General features: G+C 44.7%; 1 protein-coding gene across 13 annotated transcripts in view; it reads right to left on the bottom strand.

The window, feature by feature from the left end:
• Nucleotides 1-21,732, bottom strand: part of TRIO (trio Rho guanine nucleotide exchange factor) — a 340,046-nt gene that overhangs the window by 222,672 nt on the left and 95,642 nt on the right. For all 13 annotated transcript variants that reach the window (XR_013445488.1, XM_078066575.1, XM_078066577.1 and 10 more), the window contains exon 2: nt 622-696. Coding sequence is in view for 12 of the 13 variants with exons in the window: in XM_078066575.1 (XP_077922701.1) it covers nt 622-696 (75 nt within the window). In the remaining variant the exon portion in view is untranslated. The remainder of the gene's footprint in view (nt 1-621; nt 697-21,732) is intronic.

Below are 21,732 nucleotides of genomic sequence, written 5' to 3'. Positions count from 1 at the left end.
GGCTTTCATACTCCGTAACATGGGTTCTAGGAACTCCAGGGTCAGGGAACAAGAAACCAAGGCAAGGAAATCAGGACACATCCAGTAAGGTCACATTCCCATCAATTTCAGGAAGATGGACTTTTTTTTTTTTTAAGATTTTATATATTTATTTGACAGAGAGCACAAGCAGGAGGAGTGGCAGACAGAGGGAGAGGGAGAAGCAGACTCCCCGCTGGGCAGGGAGCCCGATGAGGGGACTCCATCCCAGGACCCAGAGGATCATGACCCGAGCCAAAGGTAGATGCTTAACCAACTGAGCCACCCAGGCACCCAGATGATGGACTTTTAAACAATCAGTTGCTTTACTTAATCGAATGGGGAAAAACATCAAATGTTTGTTGAATGACATATCTCACTCACCAGTGCTATCTGACTTATAATGTGCCTACCCGCTAGGAGAAAATGCTTTAGGCACTAATTTCTCAGGAAAATGTTATAAGAATAAAGCAATTAAAATCCACTGAAACACCAGTGCTTTAATGTGTGTGGCAGGTGAGTTAGCGTGGTATTTCAGACTCTGACACTGTATCAGAAGCAGTCAGAAGAAACGGTAACACAGAGTAGAAAGTTCAACTTTACCTGAAAGGTACGCAACTTTTTCCTTTAAAATTGGCAAAACATCCATAGCTTTCATTTCATCGTTTTTTCGAAACCCTGAAATACATAAGGAGAAATTCAAGTTACTACGTTGCTTGAGTGACATTTAACTTCTTACCCAGACTATCCAATGTCAACACAGCAGCTTTCCTCACACCCATTAAATCAGCTTTAGAAATATCATTTCAAAGCATCTGAAAGACTGTGATTACAGAATTATCTTCTATTTTAATGTCAAACAATGATTTGCACATAGACCCAAAGGCTCTGGTACCAAGCAGGCTCCAGGCCACTCGTAGCAATAAAGATCTGGTCCCCAAAAACACAGGATATGAACCAGTCCAGATCATTTCAAAAATCTTCATCTGAATCCTGTAGATGAATGCAACTAAAGCAGCAATACCATGTTTTAAACACGCGGCTTGGTGGCACGCTGAAGCCTCTAGAGGGAGCTCTGAGCCTCCTCCTCCCCCTCCTCCTCCCCTTCCCAGAGTCCGGTGTGGTTAAAAATAAACAGTGGCAGTGAGGAGAGCAGGGATTATAAATAGCCGGGGACTGGCCACAGCTCCCTTTAGGCTCTACCCTTCCAGGCTTTCTGGGTCATGCCCCCCTGGAGGAATGTCACTGGTTAGTGGGATAAGACGGCCCAGTGCCACCTGCTTCAGAAGGTGGCCGAGACCCTCTCCTCAACTGTGAAACTAATTCTCCCCGTGCCCAATATCGTCGAAGGCAAGTGGAGAGATCATGGCAAAGAAGCACGCAGCAAGCAATTTAGGCCAAGCCAACATCCATCTAAGATAAGGAATTCTTGCAGCCCAAACGTGTCTGGCCCAGCTCACCAGGGCAAAGGCCCCCAAAGTCTCGGGTCAAAAATGTTCATGCTCATAATAATGCCTCGGCGTATTTCTCCTGGAGGTCTCGAACAGAGGAAATCGAGGTTCAGGATGCTGGCCATCCTCAACAAAACGAGAAACTATCATTACTGGCTGAGCAATCTCTAAGAAAAATAAAAGACCACTGCCCCATCGCTATTTTCCTGTTTGTTTTTGCCAAAGTAGTACAAGGAATGCCCCAGAATGGTAGCTTGGTAACACAACAATGGAAGATGCAGACCTGGATTGAGAGAGCAAGGAAAGCTCTCTCTCAGTGAACTGGGGCTTCCACCTGTGACGTGTCTGAGCAGCCCCTGGGGAACCAGCCCTGCCATAGAGGAAACCTATAAAAAAAATCAACCATCTCAAGGCTGCAGAGCAACCCAAAGCAGGGAGACACACTTGGGGAAAAAGGGAATGGCACTGGGAGCACTGGACTGGGGCTTTTAGCCTGAGGACAGGATGCAGGCTAAGCCACATGGAGCTGCCAACACATGAACCAGGACACAGCTCGGGGCAACCTCAGCAGCTGAGGAGAAATTGTGGAAAGGAGCAGGGGAGCCTCAAATTCTGGGTATAATCTTGGCCCAAATCTCTGGCTCTCCCCTGAGCTTCGCTTGTAGGAGGCAAACTCCAAGCTAAAAACAAAGTATCTGACTGAGATTCATGTTGGGGCCCACCACAGACGAGGTGGGGTTCGTAGTTTGAGTCCAGCCAAAGTAGCAGCCTGCCAAAGCAAGCAAACAACAAAATCGGCACTTTGAGGAAGAATGTAACAGAATCCAGCCTCTGCAATGTATCAGTCATAGAAGCAAAGAATGACTAAATTAACAGTGTGATTTGATTAAGTAAATCTCTCCTGCCCACAGAATACTTATATGTATACTAAGAACCCAGTTTAACAGGATTAACCATGATACTGACGATCACCAGAGACGCTGCACAAAGACAGCAGCGAACACATCCTGAGGAGGACCCCAAGGTCCAGGAGATAGAGCAGCATGACCTCTCTGGTCATGTAAGGGCTCAACAGAGAACCCACACCTCTACATCATCAGGCCATTTTGCTTTCCAATATACCAAGCTTTGTGCTGGCAACCCACCAAGCTTTTAAAAACAGTGGCTATTTATAAAAGGCAAAACAAGAGCCAAGAGTTCTGCAATTTCATCCTTAAGGTTCCTTCAAAACTCTTGAATGGATGCAATCTAGTCTCAGCAATTCATTGCCAGTCGTTGGGTAATTTACTGGACACGTCTACAAAGACAGATTACATCTCAATTCCATCTGGGGTGGACAGAGATGTCAGTAGGGCAAACTACAAAGAGGAATTAGGCAGCACGGCGGCCCTCGTGAAGACAAGTTTATAAATACCTATGGCAAGGCACAGCATGAAAAGTTCCACAAGCAGCCCAGAGTGCTAGGGGGCCTGGACAAATGAAGAGGCAAATCAAATGATAGAAACGGTAGGAAGAACTAAGCCTTAACTGTGGATTGCAATTTACAGGGATTTGAAAAGAGGATCCCCCTTCTATTGCTACCAGATAAGAAAACACAGGCTTTCCCCCATTCGCACACTGCCTATGCCCCCACAGAAGCCCTGGCCAGGACACAGCCAAGCCCTCCGAGAAGGACCACCAGCTGACTGCTGTCCTGGATTCGCACACTCTATAGAAACCGAAGCCCCACTTGAGGGTCTAGCCCATCTCACACAACCCTGAACAAATAGACTGTCCTAATCCCAGTGCTGGCACCTCACAAGAGGACTCCGTGACTTACATGATAATTCCAAAGCATCCTTACCAATTTCTGCTGACTCTCTGAAACAACCCATTTATTACTACCCTTTATGGAGTGGATGATGGAAGTTAGAGCTGCCATGTTACAGGCCACCCCATGGGAAGAATAGCACTGACATGAAAACAAGGTGAAGTAAACCAAACTTCACAACCAAAATCTCGATTTCCTATGACCCACTAGAAACCACAGACTCACTCCTGTGTTTTAGTTTCTAAAAACTATAGTTACTTCAAGCCTATCAGTTCCTGAATTTCTCCCCTAAATTAAATAAGACCCACAGTTTTGTTAGAGGAGGAAAGGCACATGAATCCAGGGTTAAACTGGTGTTGAAGTGGGTTATGCTTCTATTATGATATACATACATGTCCAAACATAGAGTAGAATATAAATTCTTCAGCTTTACCACAATATTTTTGTTGAATATGTCACAGAAAAATAGATGGGAATTTCATTAAAATAGTCAAAACTTTTAAAATAGAAAATTTTTTAAAGCAGAAATATAACACTAACCACAAAGAAACTGAGTTTGTGACTATTATGGCAGTCACCTAAGTATTATCTTTAATCTCATTTCCATTTTAAAAAACACACCCCATAAGCAAAAGGCTAAGGAAGGATGTATACATACCATAAAGCGAGATTAAATATATCATGTAACTTTTAATAAAAAGCAGGAAGAACTCAGCCATGAAACATCCTCAGATCAAAAAGGCAGATTCTGTTCTATGCCCTGAAGAGCTATTTATGAAAACAGAGTGTGCAACTATTTAAAAAAAAAAAAAAATTCCAAATACATGGCTTCTGTGCTATTCCAGTGATTCTAGATTACACTGCAGATAAGACAACTCCTACTGTGCTCCTTCCTTGTGCATTAAAGGAGCTAGCTGGGGCCTCTAAACTTTTGGATCAAAAGCATACGCTCCAGGACTATCCCTATAAACACACAGCTCCCCCGCCCTCCATGCTCATGGGGAGAGAAAGGGATGGCAAATGCCACCTTGGAGCAATGCTCCTGAGTTCTTAGACCACATCTTTGTGTCACAGACCACGAGTCAGCAGCAGTTTTACTTCTAAGTGCTACCAAGAGAGTTTGAAAATGCCACTAATAGGTAAAAGGGGGTGCCAGAGAAAGACTCTTGGTAAAATTAGACAAAAAGAAAAGCAGCTTGAAAAGTGATAATGAGGGGTCAAAGTCGGAGGACATTTAGTTATACCCGTTTCTTAAATTAGATACTTTTTAAATTACACAGAGCCTAACTAAAGGGTGCAGAAAGACCAACTAGATTCTTGTTACAATTTTTTTTTTTTTTAAGATTTTATTTGAGAGAGAGAGAGAGAAAGCACGAGCAGGGTGAGGGGCACAGGGAGAAGCAGGCTCCCTGCTGAGCAGGGAGCCTGATGTGGGACTTGATCCCATGACCCTGGGATCATGACCTGAGCCGAAGGCAGACGCTTAACCAACTGAGCCACCCAGGCGCCCAATTGTGGCATTATTGAAGAAAAAAGAAAGAGCTCAGTAAGGTGAAATAAGTCAGATGAGGTAAAAAAAGAATCAAATTTAAACTTTTTAAACTAAGACACAGGGTCATTTTTTCTAATCCCTTATTTCTCCCAGGACTACTGGCAGATACTAGTAATTTGAAATTTTATGTATTCTTCAATTAAACTAGTCAAATCGTTTGGTTTTTCTTTTTTCTTGTGAAGTAAAAAGTGTTAGAAAAAACCATAGTTATCTCTTGATCATTTGGGCTGAACGGAATGAACTGACACCTTGTTCTGAACCGTCTGCCTCACCTCCTGCACTGGGATTTGTCTTTAAAAGACAATCCACAAGACAAACTGTGCTCTTCATCCATTTTCAAAGGTCTCATTTGCCTGTCAGCTATACTACTTTAGTACTTGATGGGAAGATCAAAAATGGGAGTCACTGAAAAATAAAATTCTACACCTTCAGAAACACAGGTTGTAGCAGTAATAAAAATGTGTTAATAAATAAAGCAGCATTCTGAAACAAAAATAAAAAGGAACACTCCAGTAAGCTGGAAGGTTACTATTAGTACCAAGTCTTGGTGGTAATTACCTAATTTTACTCATTAGTTTATTTAGGGGAAACGCGTGCGCGCACACGCACCCCTCAACACAAAGAGCAGGATGATGAATCTCTGCATCAGTGGCGCCGCGCATGCGCAAATGGAGATGACGTCACCCTTTCCAAGCAGGCCGTCCGCAGTTCCGACTCCCTCACCTTTCTCTGCAGAGCCTGCAGGATTAGTCACAGATCACAGCGAGCGGTGGTGCGTGGCATACAGTGTTTGTGCTATCAAGGGTTTTAACTAGGCAAGCAGTTAGACTAGTGTTGTGTAGGAAGGAAGCATTTTTAACTAGCCTGGATCCTCTATGAAAATGTTTAGGGGGAAAGAAGGCTATAAATAAAATGATATTAATGTCATTTTTACTAAGGCATAAAAACAAAATATAATGTAATGCTTATATTTTTATGCAAATATAGGACTACAATCCACACATACAAAATGTTTATAAAATGCATATGAAGTGAATTAAATACTTATATCAAGAATATGGGCATGCTCACAGACCATCACACAGGAATACAGATGGGGTTTCATAGTGCAGTATTATAATTTTCACCTAAACCTTTATGGTTAGAATAACTGTCAGACTCGTTAATTTATTCCTTTGCATAATCTTAGAAGCAACAGCCTGTAATGTAACATCATACCTTTAAGGAAGAAAAACAGCATAAGCTTGATTGATCCAACGAAGTTAAGGGCATTTCAACTTAAAATAGCTCTGGCTTTTTAATGTCTTGAGCACAAAACACAGAGGACAAACCAAAATAACCAAAAGACCATAACAAAAAATATTTTTTAACTATTACATATACTTTAATGTAAATGAAATAATGAATTTTTAATGTTTGATGATTTAATTATGTATTAGCTACACATTAGAATTTAATTAAAAACCATAACAGATCAATCGAAGAGAATATTTTAATAGTCAAAACAGTAGTAGTATTATAAAAGGCGATTCTACCTTCCTACAATCTCATACACCAAAAAAGAACCATGTGCCCAGATGTGCTGTTCATCTTTGTATCCCGAAGGACCAGCCAGGGCTAACTAAGCACAGAGAAACTTTATCCTCATGTTTGCCGAAAGCCAAAAGAAAGAACACATATATCTGTCTGTACCTCTAAGAGTATCAGGAGATGCCTCTAGGGAAAGCTCCCACACTGTGCTCTGAGCCTCTAGTCACCCATCCCAAGGCACATGCATACAGATACGTATACATATGTGCCTGCTTATGGTTCTGTGATACCTACTCAAAAGAAGGCTTGCTTTACATCAAGAAGCAGCCTCTCAGGAAAGCCAGCAGAAACTTAGTTTCTACCAAATGAACCACAGAGATACAACTGATACAATTTGATCACTGTCAAATGATTTGATTTAGAACAAATCATCCACGATTGACTGCTAAAAGAAACCACGTTTAATCATTACAACAAACATTTCATACATGTTAGTACCCTTGCCCTCTACCAAAATAGAAAGAAAAAAATCCTTATGCCTTCCTATTTTTTAATGTAGATCAAAATCATTCTTGTAAAAGGCTTTGAAAAATTAAGCTATGTTGTAATTCTCCTTTTCCTTTATGTGTGGATCTTTTTGATTATTATAAGGAATAAAGGTGCAATTACAGAGACTCAGTATAAATAAGTGATATTGAAACTCTGTTCAGTGTACACTGATTTGCCCTGTTTTGGGGAGAGGGGGAGGGGCTTGTACATAAACTATTAGAGCGCCCTTGTTGCAGTCTGTTTGAGAAAGCAACACTTGAGTGTTCAGACTTGGTATGGAAAAACCAGGGCCAGAGGGATCACAATAGGAGAAGACACCCTGTAAGATGGAGGATGTGTGGGGTGAAGATGATTATGGTGGGTCTTGATGGCCAAGCAGAAGACTCCCATCACTGGCATAAAAAGGTGTCAAGAAAAAGGGGATACCTGCATGTCTATGACACAGCCATCTCCACCTGTGCTCATCATGGTCCCCACAAACCTGCTCCCCACTGTGTGGGTCCCAGCACACTACCTGGCCCCACAAACCACCTATCCAACAGCCAAACCAGAAACCCGGGCTTCCCCCTGCCGCCCATCCTCTCATGCACTCCTGTAGGCTCCATACTTAATTGGGGCACCTTGTCTCCCTGGCCCACTGGCCAGCATCTCTCTTGCGTGGATTACTCCAGCAGTCTCCTAAAGGAGGTGCAGGACTCTGTTTGATCCATCCTGCCACTCTCCCCTAACCCACATCTCATCATCTTACTCGTCTAAAATGTGTCAATGGCTCCTCAGAGCCCTCCAATAAAACCCAAACTCCCTGACATGGCACAAAGTGCTTCATGATCTGAGCCTGTTGACCTCTGCAGCCTCATGAGCGCCCCATTCATTATCCTCTCCCTCACCTACTCCTGCAGGTACCACAGGCCCCTGCTCCCGCACTGCCTCAAGCATCCCCTCCCCTGCCCATGGACAAGCCCACACATTCTTCACCTTCCTGAAGACTCAGACCAGATCCACTCCTTCGGTGAAGTCTTGCCGTTTCCCCACTGCTGGATCTGATCCCCCACTCGGCACTCCCACCACACCCAAAACCTCATCACGCTGCATGGTAATTATCTAAGAAATGTCCGGGGCCGTGCCCCCACCCCACCCCATCAGAAGGCAAGCTGGTGCCTCTCATCTTCCAGCCTGGTTTCGCTGCGGCAGAGTGCGCGGCACACGGGAAGAGCCTCACACCTAACTAGCTTGACCCTGGGGTTCATAACGTTCCAAGCAGTCAGACATTTTCAGGGGCAGTCTACAATTTGGAGTTGTGAGCAAAGTATCCGTCTTATCACATAAAGCAACAAGTCCGAAGCAGTCAACCTGCTACACACGCTCATTTTGAGGAGGGCCAACGTAACTACATTACTTGTCTAGTGTATTTGGTGACTAGTACATAAAATCGCATTTATATATTCTTGGGATTTTTATAATGTAATTAAAAAGGTATTTTCTCCCCTAGCCACCAAAACTTTAATTATAAAAAGCTTCTCTGGTGGGAAGACCAGTCTGTGATTTGTGAAAAGAGCATTCAGTGGCTTTTCATTCTACCTTCTCAAGGACCAAAAGAATGCAGGCCTTCAGGGAAGTGGTTTCTAAGTAGGAAACACAGGGAGCCCTGCCTCTTTGCAGCGGGTGGGGTCGTGGTCCTGTCTTCACCCAAGAATTCCAAGTTACCTGGAAGTGCTTTCATCCTGAGATTCTGTAAACAGAAGAAGCATGAGGGAACCAGCAACCAAATAAATGCCGAGCAACTCAAAACTGAACACCTTTCTTTCTGTCTTGTTGTCTTAAGCCCCTCAGTACCAGAAGGCCAAGTTCAGCCTGAGGCAACCTAACTGAACACTCACATGGCAATGTCTTTTGCCACATTAATTAAAAACAGGTTACGGCTCTGTGTCATATATCACAAATAGTAACAATCCCAGAACACCTGCATTATGTCACTGACATCTTTCCTTGTTACCGACCACGAGTATGAAGGGACAGAAAACACATCAAGCAAATAGGCAGTCAAACCTTTCTGGCTGGTCTATAAATTTAAGATAAAGGGATGTAATTCCTATCAATGAATCAACATTTGGGTTCAAAATTTGGTTTGTTTCAGCTTCTCTGCACATCAATATTCCCCAAGCCAGCCTCCCTTCTGTCCACCCTACAATGCCAAGGCTCTGCTTTGGAATATTTCCTCCTGCCCAGATAGACAAGAAAGGGCATAAGCACGGGGTAGGCACGGAAGCCACAATCCTCACCCAGAGGTCTTCCTCCAGGCTCCTCAGCAAACGCCTATCAATCCTGTCTACCTTCAAGACACCTGATTAGTTTTACATTCATGGAGAAAAAATAAACCAAGGTTGAGTGTCTTGATAAGCTATCAATTACCTTGACTGAGCAGTGATCATATTCAAATGGAAATACTGTATTTAGGGACACTAAATTACACACACATATATACAAAATATCAAAATGTCTCCTAAAGGAAGTAGTCAGCAAAATTATTATATGTCAATTCTGCCTCAAAACTCTTCAGTTAATTCATTTATCCTTACATTAGGGTATCATCCAAGGCAAATGCCACAAAGAAACAATTTTTAACCCAAGGACTGAAAAGTTATTTCCATTTGGATTTAATTTCAACATAAACTCACTAGAAAGATGTATCTTTAATAACATCAAAGAATTTGGCAGCACTTTCTACCAGCCAGTCCTTTGATGAAGCTTAGAATTGCGTTTTTAATCCCTTGGCATTCACAGAGGACATATTTACACACAGTGCTCTCTTAAGTCCTAGAGATTTTCCTCCTAAATGGTATGTTCTGATTTTAAGAAGCTTATAATCTAAAACAAAATAAAACACACATTTAGACCAACAGTGGCCTTAACAATGTGTACGCAACAGGAAAAGCCTGATGGAGATGAACAAATGTCTTGCAAATCCACGTACTGTTATTTTTAAAAGAGATGTAGATACTGCTGTGATTAGACAAACCCACCTAGAAGTGTTACTTTTGTCCCTGAAATTTCTTATCAATCTTGGGCACTGTGACATAAAAAAAGGTGTTTGGGACCATTCTGAAAGGGTTAGAAACCCTTGCTCCAGGGATTAAGACCACAAAGCATAGGAGTGAATAATATGAATAACATGTTCAAAGATGAACACTGTGATGTTTTAATCATTAGAAACCCACTTGATAGTTTGTTTACACACAGCTGCTTTGTCTAAGTTACTCCGTTCCCCTACTCTGCTTTGACAACTGTTTTCATCTTTTTCTGAACGTATCAGAAATACATCGGAAATACACTGTGATACATCTGGTGCTTGAGGACACAAACCAGAACAAGCTAAGTTCTGACCTTCAGATGTCTACTGACCAACCACGGACAAGAGCCTCAAACAGTACAAGAACCCGAGGAGCAATTCCGTCACCACCGTGTAAGGACAACTCAAAAAAACAAAACAACAACAACAAAACCTGGTGCTTTGCAACTTGTTTTCAGGCTGAATTTGGAGTACAACCTAAAGTTTGAATTTTTCTTCCGGATCTTTCTATTTGCCATAACTAGATTTGACTGCTGAGGACATGCTGAGAGAAGGACCAGGCCAACTCTGGGCGCAGACAATGTGACTTGTTTTACAATTAGACCACGGAGGGCAAGCTCAGCCTTTAGGACTCACTGGCTTTTAAGGTTAAAGTGCCTTCTAATTCAGGTGCTGGTGTCCTCATTTCCAAGCAGAAGAAAAAAACCATTCTAGTGAAAAGGTCCCTACCATTTACGTTCCTACTGGATTCCTAACAAGAAATTACAGAAACTACCAGAGTTGAGAAAAGGAACACCACCTGCTATTGTAAAAAACAAAAAGCAAAGTGAAAGTCATTGCCATTCTCTAACTAACTGCCTTTCCCACCTCCTCCACCTCAAATCCCCTCTGCATATACACACAAAAGTAGATTTTTTTTAAATTCTGGTTTAAAATGTGTTTATTAAATCAAATAATTTAGATATACTGATGAGAAAGCAAATTTTGACATAAAAATAGATTTAATGGGGATGGATTCATCTCCACTTATATTTTTATGCATATGCATTGAGGAAGAGAAAAAGGTGCAAATTCACAAGGCAGAGGACACAAGTGTCTGAGGGGCGTGACCCCTCAGGGAAGGAGTGCAGGGCAGCTTGCTGGAAGGAAGTCACTGCCAGGCACTCAGCACATGTGAGGAGATTTCAAGCTGGTCCTGGGGGCGCGGCTCCTCCGCCGAGTCACTGGAGGTTGAGGCGGGAAGTCAGTAAGCAGAAGCCAACACAGGCTCAGAGGAATGCACCAGCCGCGCTCCAGAAGGACCACGACCCACACAGAAGGTGGAGAAGGTCCACCTGTGTGACCGTCACTCGTCATCCCACATGGGGCACTGCTGAAGTGCTAAGGGCAGAACGGACAGGTGGCACGTGGGCCTGTGCCGCAGGGCCTCCTCCTGCCCGCCACAGAGTCCCGCAGTACATCACCTGGCGGGGAGCGGGGCAGCCTCCCCTGCAAGTTTTACTTCTTCAGGCTTGTCCTGCTACCCAACCCGAGTGGGGTCAAGCCCAAAGGCGTGTGCCTTGTAGGCTTGGGAATCCGCTTTTCCTTTCCCAATTCCCTGATTGCTACACTCCTGACAGAGAAACAATATGTGTCTACCAAAGAATATTTTTTCCAAGTTAACTCAGTATAGAAATGCAAACAGCAATACAACAAGGGCATTTCAAGTAAGATGCGCAGTACTCCTTCTCCAGCTCACGCACCTGCAGGCCCTTTGCAGTACTCTGCAGAGACCAAGGACACCTGCTGCCCAGGTGCTCGTGCCCAAGGACAAGATGGCACAGGGCTACAATGTCCTTCCAAGGGAGACAGGAGAGACACAGAGGGTGTGGAGGGGACTCCACCCCTCACTTCTGCTAGCATTACATTTTACGGATGTCACCTGAAAGCGACAGTGCCACAACTCAAAAGAAAACTGTCAAGGTACTACTATATCTAGTAAGGAGCCAGGGCCGGACCCGGCTGCCTGGTCTGCCGACTCCCAGCAGGGACACAGCGGACTCACGCTCAGTCCCTCTGCACTTTGTTTCCTCATCTGCAAAATGGGATCCCAATGACACCACCTCACAGAACCAATAAACAGCGCCTAGACCACTAGCTATGATTGCCACTGACATTTGAGAAAGCCACTTATTCTTAGGTGTACACATTTGATAAATGCTTTAAATAAATGGATTTGAGGAAATTTTGCCCATTTACCTGCCATTTCTGCATTCTGTGTGGAGATGCATCTTCATTTTCATCAAATGATGAAATGCAAAGATGCATTTTCATCAAAAATAAAAAAGAGTAGGACTGAGATGTCCAGTTACCGTCAAAAGTCACCAAAAAGAAACCACTTATTTTTAAAAGTCACAACAGATTAACCTTGGCAATTTCCTCCTCCCAGACTGACTGTAAATAAGTAACTGTAAGGCGGTTCAAAAGTCAGAAGACTCTCCGATCTAAGAGCTTTCAGCAGTTCATCCCGACCCCTCCGTCACTCCCCCCACATACACACACACACACACACACACACACACACACACACACACACACAGAGCAACACCCCACGGGCACCTGAGCATTCTCAGGATCCTGCTTATCAGCCTGTTCCCATCTATGGGAAGGGGCAAATCAGAACACAAATAGAAATGAAAGCAGATGAGCCAGAAAAGTCACCTGAAGGGAAAACATTTTTGTAAGAGATCACCTCCTCTCACTAAAATGGTGGCAACAAAAACTTTAATAACCCCAAAGGGCTCTCCCTTTCTGACACCTCCTCGTTCACAACCCTCTACAGTCGAGACCTGTCCGTTGGTGTAAGAAGTCCTTTTCTTCGGCTTTGCCAGCGGGAGGGGCAGGGATTACAGCAAGAGCCTTGAGCTTGCTAGTGGCCGCGGAAGCTGAAGGGAAGCAGGCAGCGCTGGTCTGGCTCCCCCATCTAGGCCCTCCACCTGCAGCAGCCTGGCCCTGCCTCTGGGACATCTGTAACCAAGAGGAGGTCACTCTCTACCCCTACAAGGCTACTTGAGGCCAGAAGGCAGAGACCGTACTCTTTCCCCTCCATCTTCCACCTTCCTGCTGTTTTTAATAGATGATCAAGAACAAACAGGATTTTCCCATTCTGCCGAGAATCGTGGTAAACAGTGCAATGAGCAGCCAGCTGTGTGCACACAAAAATGCTGGCCTCTGTCCATATTACTGCCCGTGGCCGCCAGACCCTCAGCCCATGCTGGTGAAGACCGAAGTCGTGCAAAATTAAGGTTTTAAAGTGATGAGAAACCACGCTAAGCTTTCCTTCTTTGTTCCTTGCAGAAGCCAGCCCAGGTGGATGCTGACAGCATGACATCAGTCAACTCTGCAACGGTACCGCCTCAAAACCTCAAAACAGGAGAAGGACGGTGGGTGCTAGTATAGTAAATAACATCTAAGAGCCCTGGTGGCTTTAAATATTCAATTATTCACTTTACGGTAAAGCAAAAAGGCTTTCAAATCAATTTTTCTAATTCTTTCAGCTACTAAAATGAAAGCCCAGGCAACATGGGTCCCACTTAGAAGAGAGTACCAGTCTGGTCTGCACATAGGTATGTGTATTCATGTGTATGTTTGAAAGCAGCATCCTATTTAAGAACCGGGACACGCCAACACCTCAGAAGCCTCCCCGCTCCTGCCTGATGATACCTATCTCCTGACATAACCACTGTGCTGACACCGAGGGTAACCATTCCCTTGCTTTTCTTTATAGCTTTGCTATTTATTAATCTATTGCTACATGATATATTGCTTTGTTTCCTTGTTTTTGAGCTTCATGTGAATGCAGTCATACTATGTGCACCCTCTTGTGACTTGCCATCGGTTTGTACGGTTAATCTACATTGATGTGCACGCTGAGCTTTATTTAATGCTCCATTCTGTGACTACACCACAAACTTACTTAGGCAATCTTATTAATGGACATTTGCTCTGTCTCCCATGTGTGCCATTATAAATGATGCTCCCATGAACAGCCTTGTCCATATATCCCAGAACACACTTCTGGAGTGTCTTTAGGCCTACGGGGAAAACTGCTGGGTCAGAATTGACGTACCTATTCAAGTTTACGAGGTGATGTCTAATTGTTTTCCCAAATGGCTGTGCTCCATCCACATCCTCTCTAAAGCCTGCATTGTCTGTCAGATAAATCTATGTTTTTGTTTTTTTAAGGATGCAACCATTTGGTACTTTCTACCAAAATGAGTTGAAGAAAAAAACAAAAACAAGCATATTAACAAACATGAAATCAGTTTGAAATTAATTTTGGGTTCTAATCTCTCTGCACCGAAAGAACAATAATCTAGATTTTCACATTTCGTCCTGCAAGTTGAAGACTGAAAGAACAGGATACCCCAGATGTTTCCCTTTCTATTTCTATCTCAACTGAATTCCTCTAATAGTTCCTCCTATTTAAGAGGCCTGCAGAGTAACTGCCAAAAAGGAACTGCTGTGGAGACCTGCACAGAAACTCAGTCTCTAACCTCCAAATGGCCTCTGTTCCAAAACCTTGTCAAATCCCCCGCTACTCGATTACAGGAATGGATTTTCCCACAGAAATCATGCTACCAATTGGCCTTGGGGTCTCGGGGATTCCCACAAAAGCCTATTTCATTCTCAATAACCCATCTAAGCTGCTGGCATGGATTAGAGCAGACACGGGGTGTGTGGAGAAGATGGAGCCCAGGCAAAGGGGGAAAGACGGCCCCAGCGCTCACCGTCCCCCTCACCTGCCCAGTGGTCCTCCCCCAGGCTCCTCACACTGCACTGCACTACCTGAACCAGTCTACCGGACCTCGACCACAGCAAGCAGTTCTCAAAGACTTTGGTCTTGAGACCTCTTCACGTGCTTAAAAATTACTGAGGATGCCAAAGAGCTTTCATTTATGTGGGTTCTTCCTGTTATCTTTACCGTCCATAGAATATCTAGATATCTAGTATGGATACTTACCATATTAAAAATTAAAACAGAAAAATTTAAAAGATGTCTTTAAAAAACCATCACAGGTTAGAATAAATAATACTGTTTATTAAACTATCTGTATTTTCCAAAAAATTAGAAGGCTGGCATTGTTTTATATTTTTGAGACTGGCTTTAAAGTCTGGCTTAATAGAACACATCTAGATTCTCACATCTGCTTCTGCCCCCAATTTGTTGTGACATTATATGCCATGCAGACCCTAGAAAACATCATTATACACCTTGGAAAGAAGGAGTGTGAAAAAAATCTAAGACTATAATTTGCCTATGGTGGAAATACCTTTTACTCAGAGATCCCCTGAAAAGTTCGTGGGAAGCCCAAGGGATCCTAAAACCACACTTTGAGAACCACTGCCCTAAAGCAATGCTCTTTGAATGCTTTTGCTCAAGAGTCCTATCACCAGAGAATTTTACTACATGCCCCCAATTATATAAATATACTACCGTACTAGTATATTACATACCCACAAATAGATGTTTGAAGATAAGCTTTAAATAAATATCTTTAAAAGGCTTTTGGTATTTTCTCCACCCCCACTCAGGAGATCCCAGCATACATTCCCTTTCAGCAAACACAGAGCTCCGGTGCTACTTGGAATCAGCATTTCCTTTTCTTCAGCAAGTTCCTCTGAATTACTACTGGATGTGACAAGTTAATCTACATCCATGACTAAAAACAGTGCTGACAGAGAGGGTGTTTCCTTAATCCAATGAATGGCTACTCATCATCTCGGCACCGGTTCCCCCGGGGAGAGAACATGGTGGCAGCGTGCACAGTCGAGCCCCCAGTCCAGGAGCCCTGAGGGTGCGGCCGGTTCTTGCTGGTGTCTGTCCACGGCTCAGGCCCCTATGCTGCACCTGTTTCCCACGCACTCCCACCCCCCATGAGGTTGGCCAAAGTGGGGAAGAAACCATGGGTGTCCCCTTGAAAGCTGTGCCTGACAACAGGCCCCCCACATCAAGAACAGATGGGAGTGCCTCAGTGACACAGGGACCTGGTCCTCGGCAGACACATTTAAGTCAACGAGGAGCCGGTGTGCCTGGGGCAGCGGTCTGGTGAGGTGGCCAGGCGCTGGGTTAGGCCGCAGCAGGACAGCATGTAACAAAGGACCAGGCGCACATCATCACGAATGGAAGAGGAATTAAATCTGCCAACAGACATGATGGGAAAGCAACAGCCCTACCATACTAAAAAGGTCTCCAGAGTCTTGCACAAAAGATGCTTAATTTTTAATGAGACAAAAATCTTAAGACAAGAACATCACAACTAAGTATACAGTAACAAAGTGAACTTTTCCTTTTGTAAACAAATATAACAAAAGCAAACTGATATTTTTATTTCAACATCTTGTTTTACAGGATCTGGTTAAAGATACCATAAGCTAGGGAAGGACCTCTTTTATTTATTTATTTATTTATTTTTAAGATTTTCTTTATTTGACAGAGAGAGACACAGTGAGAGAGGGAACACAAGTAGGGGGAGTGGGAGAGGGAGAAGCAGGCTTCCCGCCGAGCAGGGAGCCCGATACGGGGCTCGATCCCAGGACCCTGGGACCATGACCTGAGCCGAAGGCAGACGCTTAACGACTGAGCCACCCAGGCGCCCCGGGAAGGACCTCTTTTAAAGGCCTTCATCTCACAGGTTGGCCAAAAGGGGTCAGCTACCTGGATCGACCATCCCCATGCATAAAACCATACACCTGGTGAACAGTCCCAACGGACTGTCAGCCAGCCCTGAGGGCGCCGGGACTGCCGTGCTCTTCTCACCCCCTGGTCTCAAGTCCTTGCCCTCAGCTCACCCATTCCCCTGCTATCACCCCTTATTACCCCTTATTTCACCAAGAAAAGCAAGATTTTAAGATACTCTTCCCTTCTGACTTTTGAGAATAGATCCCATCCTTTCACAAACCACCTCCTCCGATCCCGTGGCTTCCCTCCGCACCACTGCCACCCCTCCCCTCATCCCCCTGGCAGACAGATCCGAGGCCTCAGCCATCCTCTGCAAGGAGCTGCCACCTCCCCGGGGAACTGCGAGGACTCAATGAGCCAATACCAGTGAAGCACCAAAAACTGCTCTGTAAATGTCGGCTCAAGAAACAGACACCGCACCTCTGTCTGCCACCGCCCAGGCCTGAGCCTGCACCACTGAGAGGGAGTGCAAGGCCTTTTCCGATGGCCATCTCAGCCTGAGGCGCGGCCAACACAACGGCCACCGAGAGGGCGAAAACAAGTGTGCACAGCAGGCGTGAGCATGGACACATGCTCCTGTCTCCCCTCCACCCCAGGTCCAGATTCGCCAAATAATAAGGCACTTTCAGAATCTGGGATTAAGGTGCGATGATTTTTAATTATACAGGAGTTCTGCTCTGTCATCTTATGTGCAGGCCATAAATGCTGATCACAATCAGTGCTCACACAGCTTAACAATAAGGCCCCCAAAGGCATCGGGCCCGCAAGTCAAGGAAATTCTGTGATTCCTTAAACGTTACGGTATTACTGCACCCGGAAAGCCAGGCCCAAGAGCGCAAAGCTGGCCTGATGTAATTAAGCCTCAGTGGCCGGGGGCTCACACACCCAGGGGCTCTTAATAACTGGCAAGAGAACACCAAGGTCACTTGAGGAGAAGAAAGGTTCCAAACCTTATCTTTCATTTAAAGAAAGAAAAAAAAAATTCAGCAGGATGAAATGCAACATGCTCGCCTCGCCTGACTCAGTCCCTGCAGCAAAGCAGCCCAACCCCCCCCAGCCCGGCTGCAGGTCCCCCCTCTGCGCCGTGCCTTTCAGAAGCTGGTGGCAGAACCTAATGAGCAAATATGCAGAGAAGCGTTTAACCCAGAGCTGAACAAATAAGGGCACAGTCCACAGCAGCGATTACGTAGCTGCAACTGCCCTAAATCAACAGGACGGTGTGATGACCACGGAGGAAGGGCAACTAAAAGGCAGAACGTGCGGTAGGATTCATTCCACTGAAAACGACGTGCCTCTATGTCTGTGCAGCTGAACGCAGTCGTCTTCCTGGTCACCCCGCTCAAGGGTACAAGCGCAGGTGAGCTACTGTCAGAACTCACAAAAAAGCAGTGGAAGAAAGGGGAAAGCCTAAGCTCTGAGCGTATCCCCCCCTCTAATAAATAGGCAAGTGGTTGCTAATGGCAACAGAGCATCTCTTCCAATGTTACATCTGCACACACACATGGCCTCCGTGGCTCCCTACAACATGCCACTCTGGTCAGCTCTCTGCAGAAAGTCAGCCCCGCTCTCCAAAAGCACAAAGGCATGTGTACACACAGGTGAAGGACAGCCTTGGCAGGAGGGGAAGGCACTGCGAGAGGAATGCAATTTAATTCCAAATGCACAGTCCTTCCGAGCTGATAACGCGCTGGCAGCACAGAGGTAACCGTGTGAAGACAGTGGCGGCATGCCGGCCACGTGGCCGACAGTGAAGAAGATTACATCATCTCCTTTGTGCAAAGCTGAACTGCGGGAGAAGCAACTGCTCGCTAGTTTAAGCACCACACGGAGCTACGCTACAGACGGCTGCAGACTTTTTAAGGTGAAAATCATCCTTATTTCTCCTCCGTGTCAAAAATAAAACATGCCCCCAAAGACAATAAAATCAAGCAGCGTGGATTCCCTAACAAATTCATATTCATCATTTCCCTGTGCCTTCTCAAGCATACTGTTTTAACAGGTTAATTCCTAAAGCTGGAGAGGAAGAAAATACATAGGTCTTTTTATGAACTAGGTTAGAAAATGCCCAGAATATTCATTCTTCCTCCAGATCTACTTCAGCTTTCCATTCCACGCAAGGTGGCGCACGTATGGATGTACACCTGGGGTCCATGTTCTCTCCCACCAGAAGATGGAGCTGCTCTGGGCGGCACAGAGCCAAGCCCAGAAAGTCCTTAACCAAGCCCTCGGCGGGGCTGTCCCCCGGGCCAGAATTCTGCTCTGCTCCTTTCAAATGATTCTATTAAACAGGCAAGTCAGGAGTCAGCTCAGAATGACGTTACTACCAAGAACCCTGCTCCCAAAATGCGTCCTGTGAGCAAGCACGCCCGCCCCTCACATTGCCATCAAACCTCGCCCTCCAGCCTTGGCAACAAAGTAGCTGTGCTGAGGGTCTGTCCAGCTGCTTGACCAGGACACATGCAAATGACACTCACACAAAGGAACAAATGAAGCCTGAACTACATGGACACATTCTCCATCAGGAACTCCCTCCTCTAAAGCCCGAAAAGTTCAGCTGTTTTTCAAGCTGAAGTAATGATGAGGGTATCTGCCATCAGCCAGCAAATGGGTAAGCCTCGCCAGGGGCTAAGTGTCATCAGCTTCATAATGACAACATCTCTCCCTCAGTTTCAGGATGGCTCTAGAACCAGAAATCAACTAAATCAGAAACTGTCAACTTTTCCAAATCCGCTGCACCAACAAGGTTCCATTTATACTTCTCTTGTACATTTCCACTGCTTTCTTCAACAGAGAAGCCACATGTCCACCCCTGAGAAATAACAAGTCAAGCCTGCTCTCTGTGGCCCTCGAGGTCAGCAGTTCCAAGACCTGTCTATTCCCATCCTGTGAGCACCTCAGATCAGGGAACTGGGTCTCGCTCACGTTGGCCCACCTGTGTTGAACCGAAGGTCCAGCAGTTTTTTGAGGGGGTTCAGAATAGTGGGAAAGATTATCACCTTCAGGCAGTCAGTCAGGTTTGGAATCAAACCTCACAAGTACCATCTCCACGTTAGTCAACTCCTTAGAGCATCAGGGTTGTCTGTCAAATGGGAGTAAGAATTTATGTGCAGGTTTGCTCTGAGGACTTAAAGGAAAAGTCTGCGAGCATTGAGCACCGTGCCTGGGACTCCACTGGTGTCCAACAAATATCAGCTCTGATGAGGCTTCTTTGTTCTAAATCAGAGCCCAATAAGGTGGTTCCTGGCCATGAGGGAAGATAGACAAGAGAGGTACCCACCAGCCCAGGCAACCATTCTCTGTGTATTTCATCTACTCAGTTAACATAAAATTACCATTCAAGTAATTAACAGTTCAAATCAATGTATTTCACTTTCCTAATCTACTCAATGTCACTTTGAATTGGCAGTGGATATTGGTTACTAAAATGCATTCAACACATTTTTCAACAGTGACCATTTTAACAAAAGGGTAAAACATAGGCTTTGTTACCTAAGGTTTGACATTCTATTTCTTTCCAAATTCTTTTTTTTTAATTTTAGAAGGCTGTAACAAAGGGGTGCCTGAGTGGCTCAATCAGTTAAGTGTCTGACTTCGGCTCAGGTCATGATCTCGGGGGTCCTGGGATCAAGCCCTGTGGCAGGCTTCAGGCTCAGCAGGGAGTCTCCTTGTCCCTCTGCCCTCTGCCCCCTCCCCCCACACTCTCCCTTTTTCTCTCAAATAAAATCTTTAAAAAAAAAAAAAAAAAAGGCTATAACAAATTCATGATTCCTTCAAAGGCTATTTTGATCATTTTAACTCGGTATATTACCAGTTTTTTTCTTAAAGATTTTATTTATTTATTTGACAGAGAGAGACATAGCGAGAGAGGGAACACAAACGGGGAGCGGGAGAGGGAGAAGCAGGCTTCTCACTGAGCAGGGAGCCCGATGTGGGGCTCGATCCCAGGACCCTGGGATCACGACCTGAGCGGAAGGCAGATGCTTAACGACTGAGCCACCCAGGCGCCCCAGTATATTACCAGTTTCTAACGCTATGATTTCCTAATACACCATGAAGTACAAGATCTATTTAGATTCCCCACACTCTAAAAAAATAAAAAACAAAAGCAAAAAAGCAACAGTCTTTTTTATTAACATGTCACAGATTCTAACTTGTGAACTTCATTGTCAAAATGGTGTGCCGTCTTAGCATGAGCTGTAAAGTCTTGAAACAAAATTAAGATGTATTTTAATTTTCATAATGGAAACTTATTTACAAATCTAGACTGAATACATAAGTGTGTGTACTATAAGAAACCTATAAAATTCAGTGAATTTTCCAAAATAAGGTTCAAATGATCAAGAATTCCTTTGATATATAACTTCAATTTCTGAGTTAACCTGTAAGAATGGATTCCTTAAAAGCCTTATTTTTTATAAGATGCAAGAACAAAACTGTTCATGTAAAGGCATGTATAGCTACATTTGAAAATATGCAAGTTGCACATTAAAAATTTTCGTAATTCAGACTGATCTTCCCTATAATTCTGAGGTTTATATCCACACATAAAACAACAGATTACAGCAGCCAAGTCCAAATCCCCAGTTGTGACAGGAGCAGTCCCGTTGTCTTGAACTTGGCTCAGGCCCGAAGCCTCTAACAACAGGTCCATCTTTCCGGGGCTCCCATGGAGGAACTCAGCCCAGCAGCACCCTGGTGCCAGCCCTGGCCCTGCAGGCTGCGGTGGGGAGAGGGAGAGGGCAACAATGCTCCTTCCAGTTTGAGCCAGGGGCACTTCCGGGAGAGGTTCTGGAGGGCAGCTCTACAAGGTCACCTAGAGCCTCACCAGGCCCTAGGAACACTGCACGAGGCAATGTCTCTGAAGAACTTGCGAGACAGATAGATGCAGAAACGGAAACAAAGCAAAAGAGAATAGTAGACAACATCCGAGGTCAAAAGAGGTGTCACCCTTGTCCTTTCCCCTGTTTCCGCCCCCTACCAGAAGGGGCCAAGAAAAAACAGAGCCCTACTCCTGCCTGGAATAAGAGACAGGGA

This window comes from Halichoerus grypus, chromosome 2 (assembly GCF_964656455.1).
Source record: "Halichoerus grypus chromosome 2, mHalGry1.hap1.1, whole genome shotgun sequence".
Lineage (NCBI taxonomy): Eukaryota > Metazoa > Chordata > Mammalia > Carnivora > Phocidae > Halichoerus > Halichoerus grypus.
The sequence above is the reverse complement of the archived record's forward strand: the minus strand, read 5'-3'. Positions and strand labels throughout refer to the sequence as shown.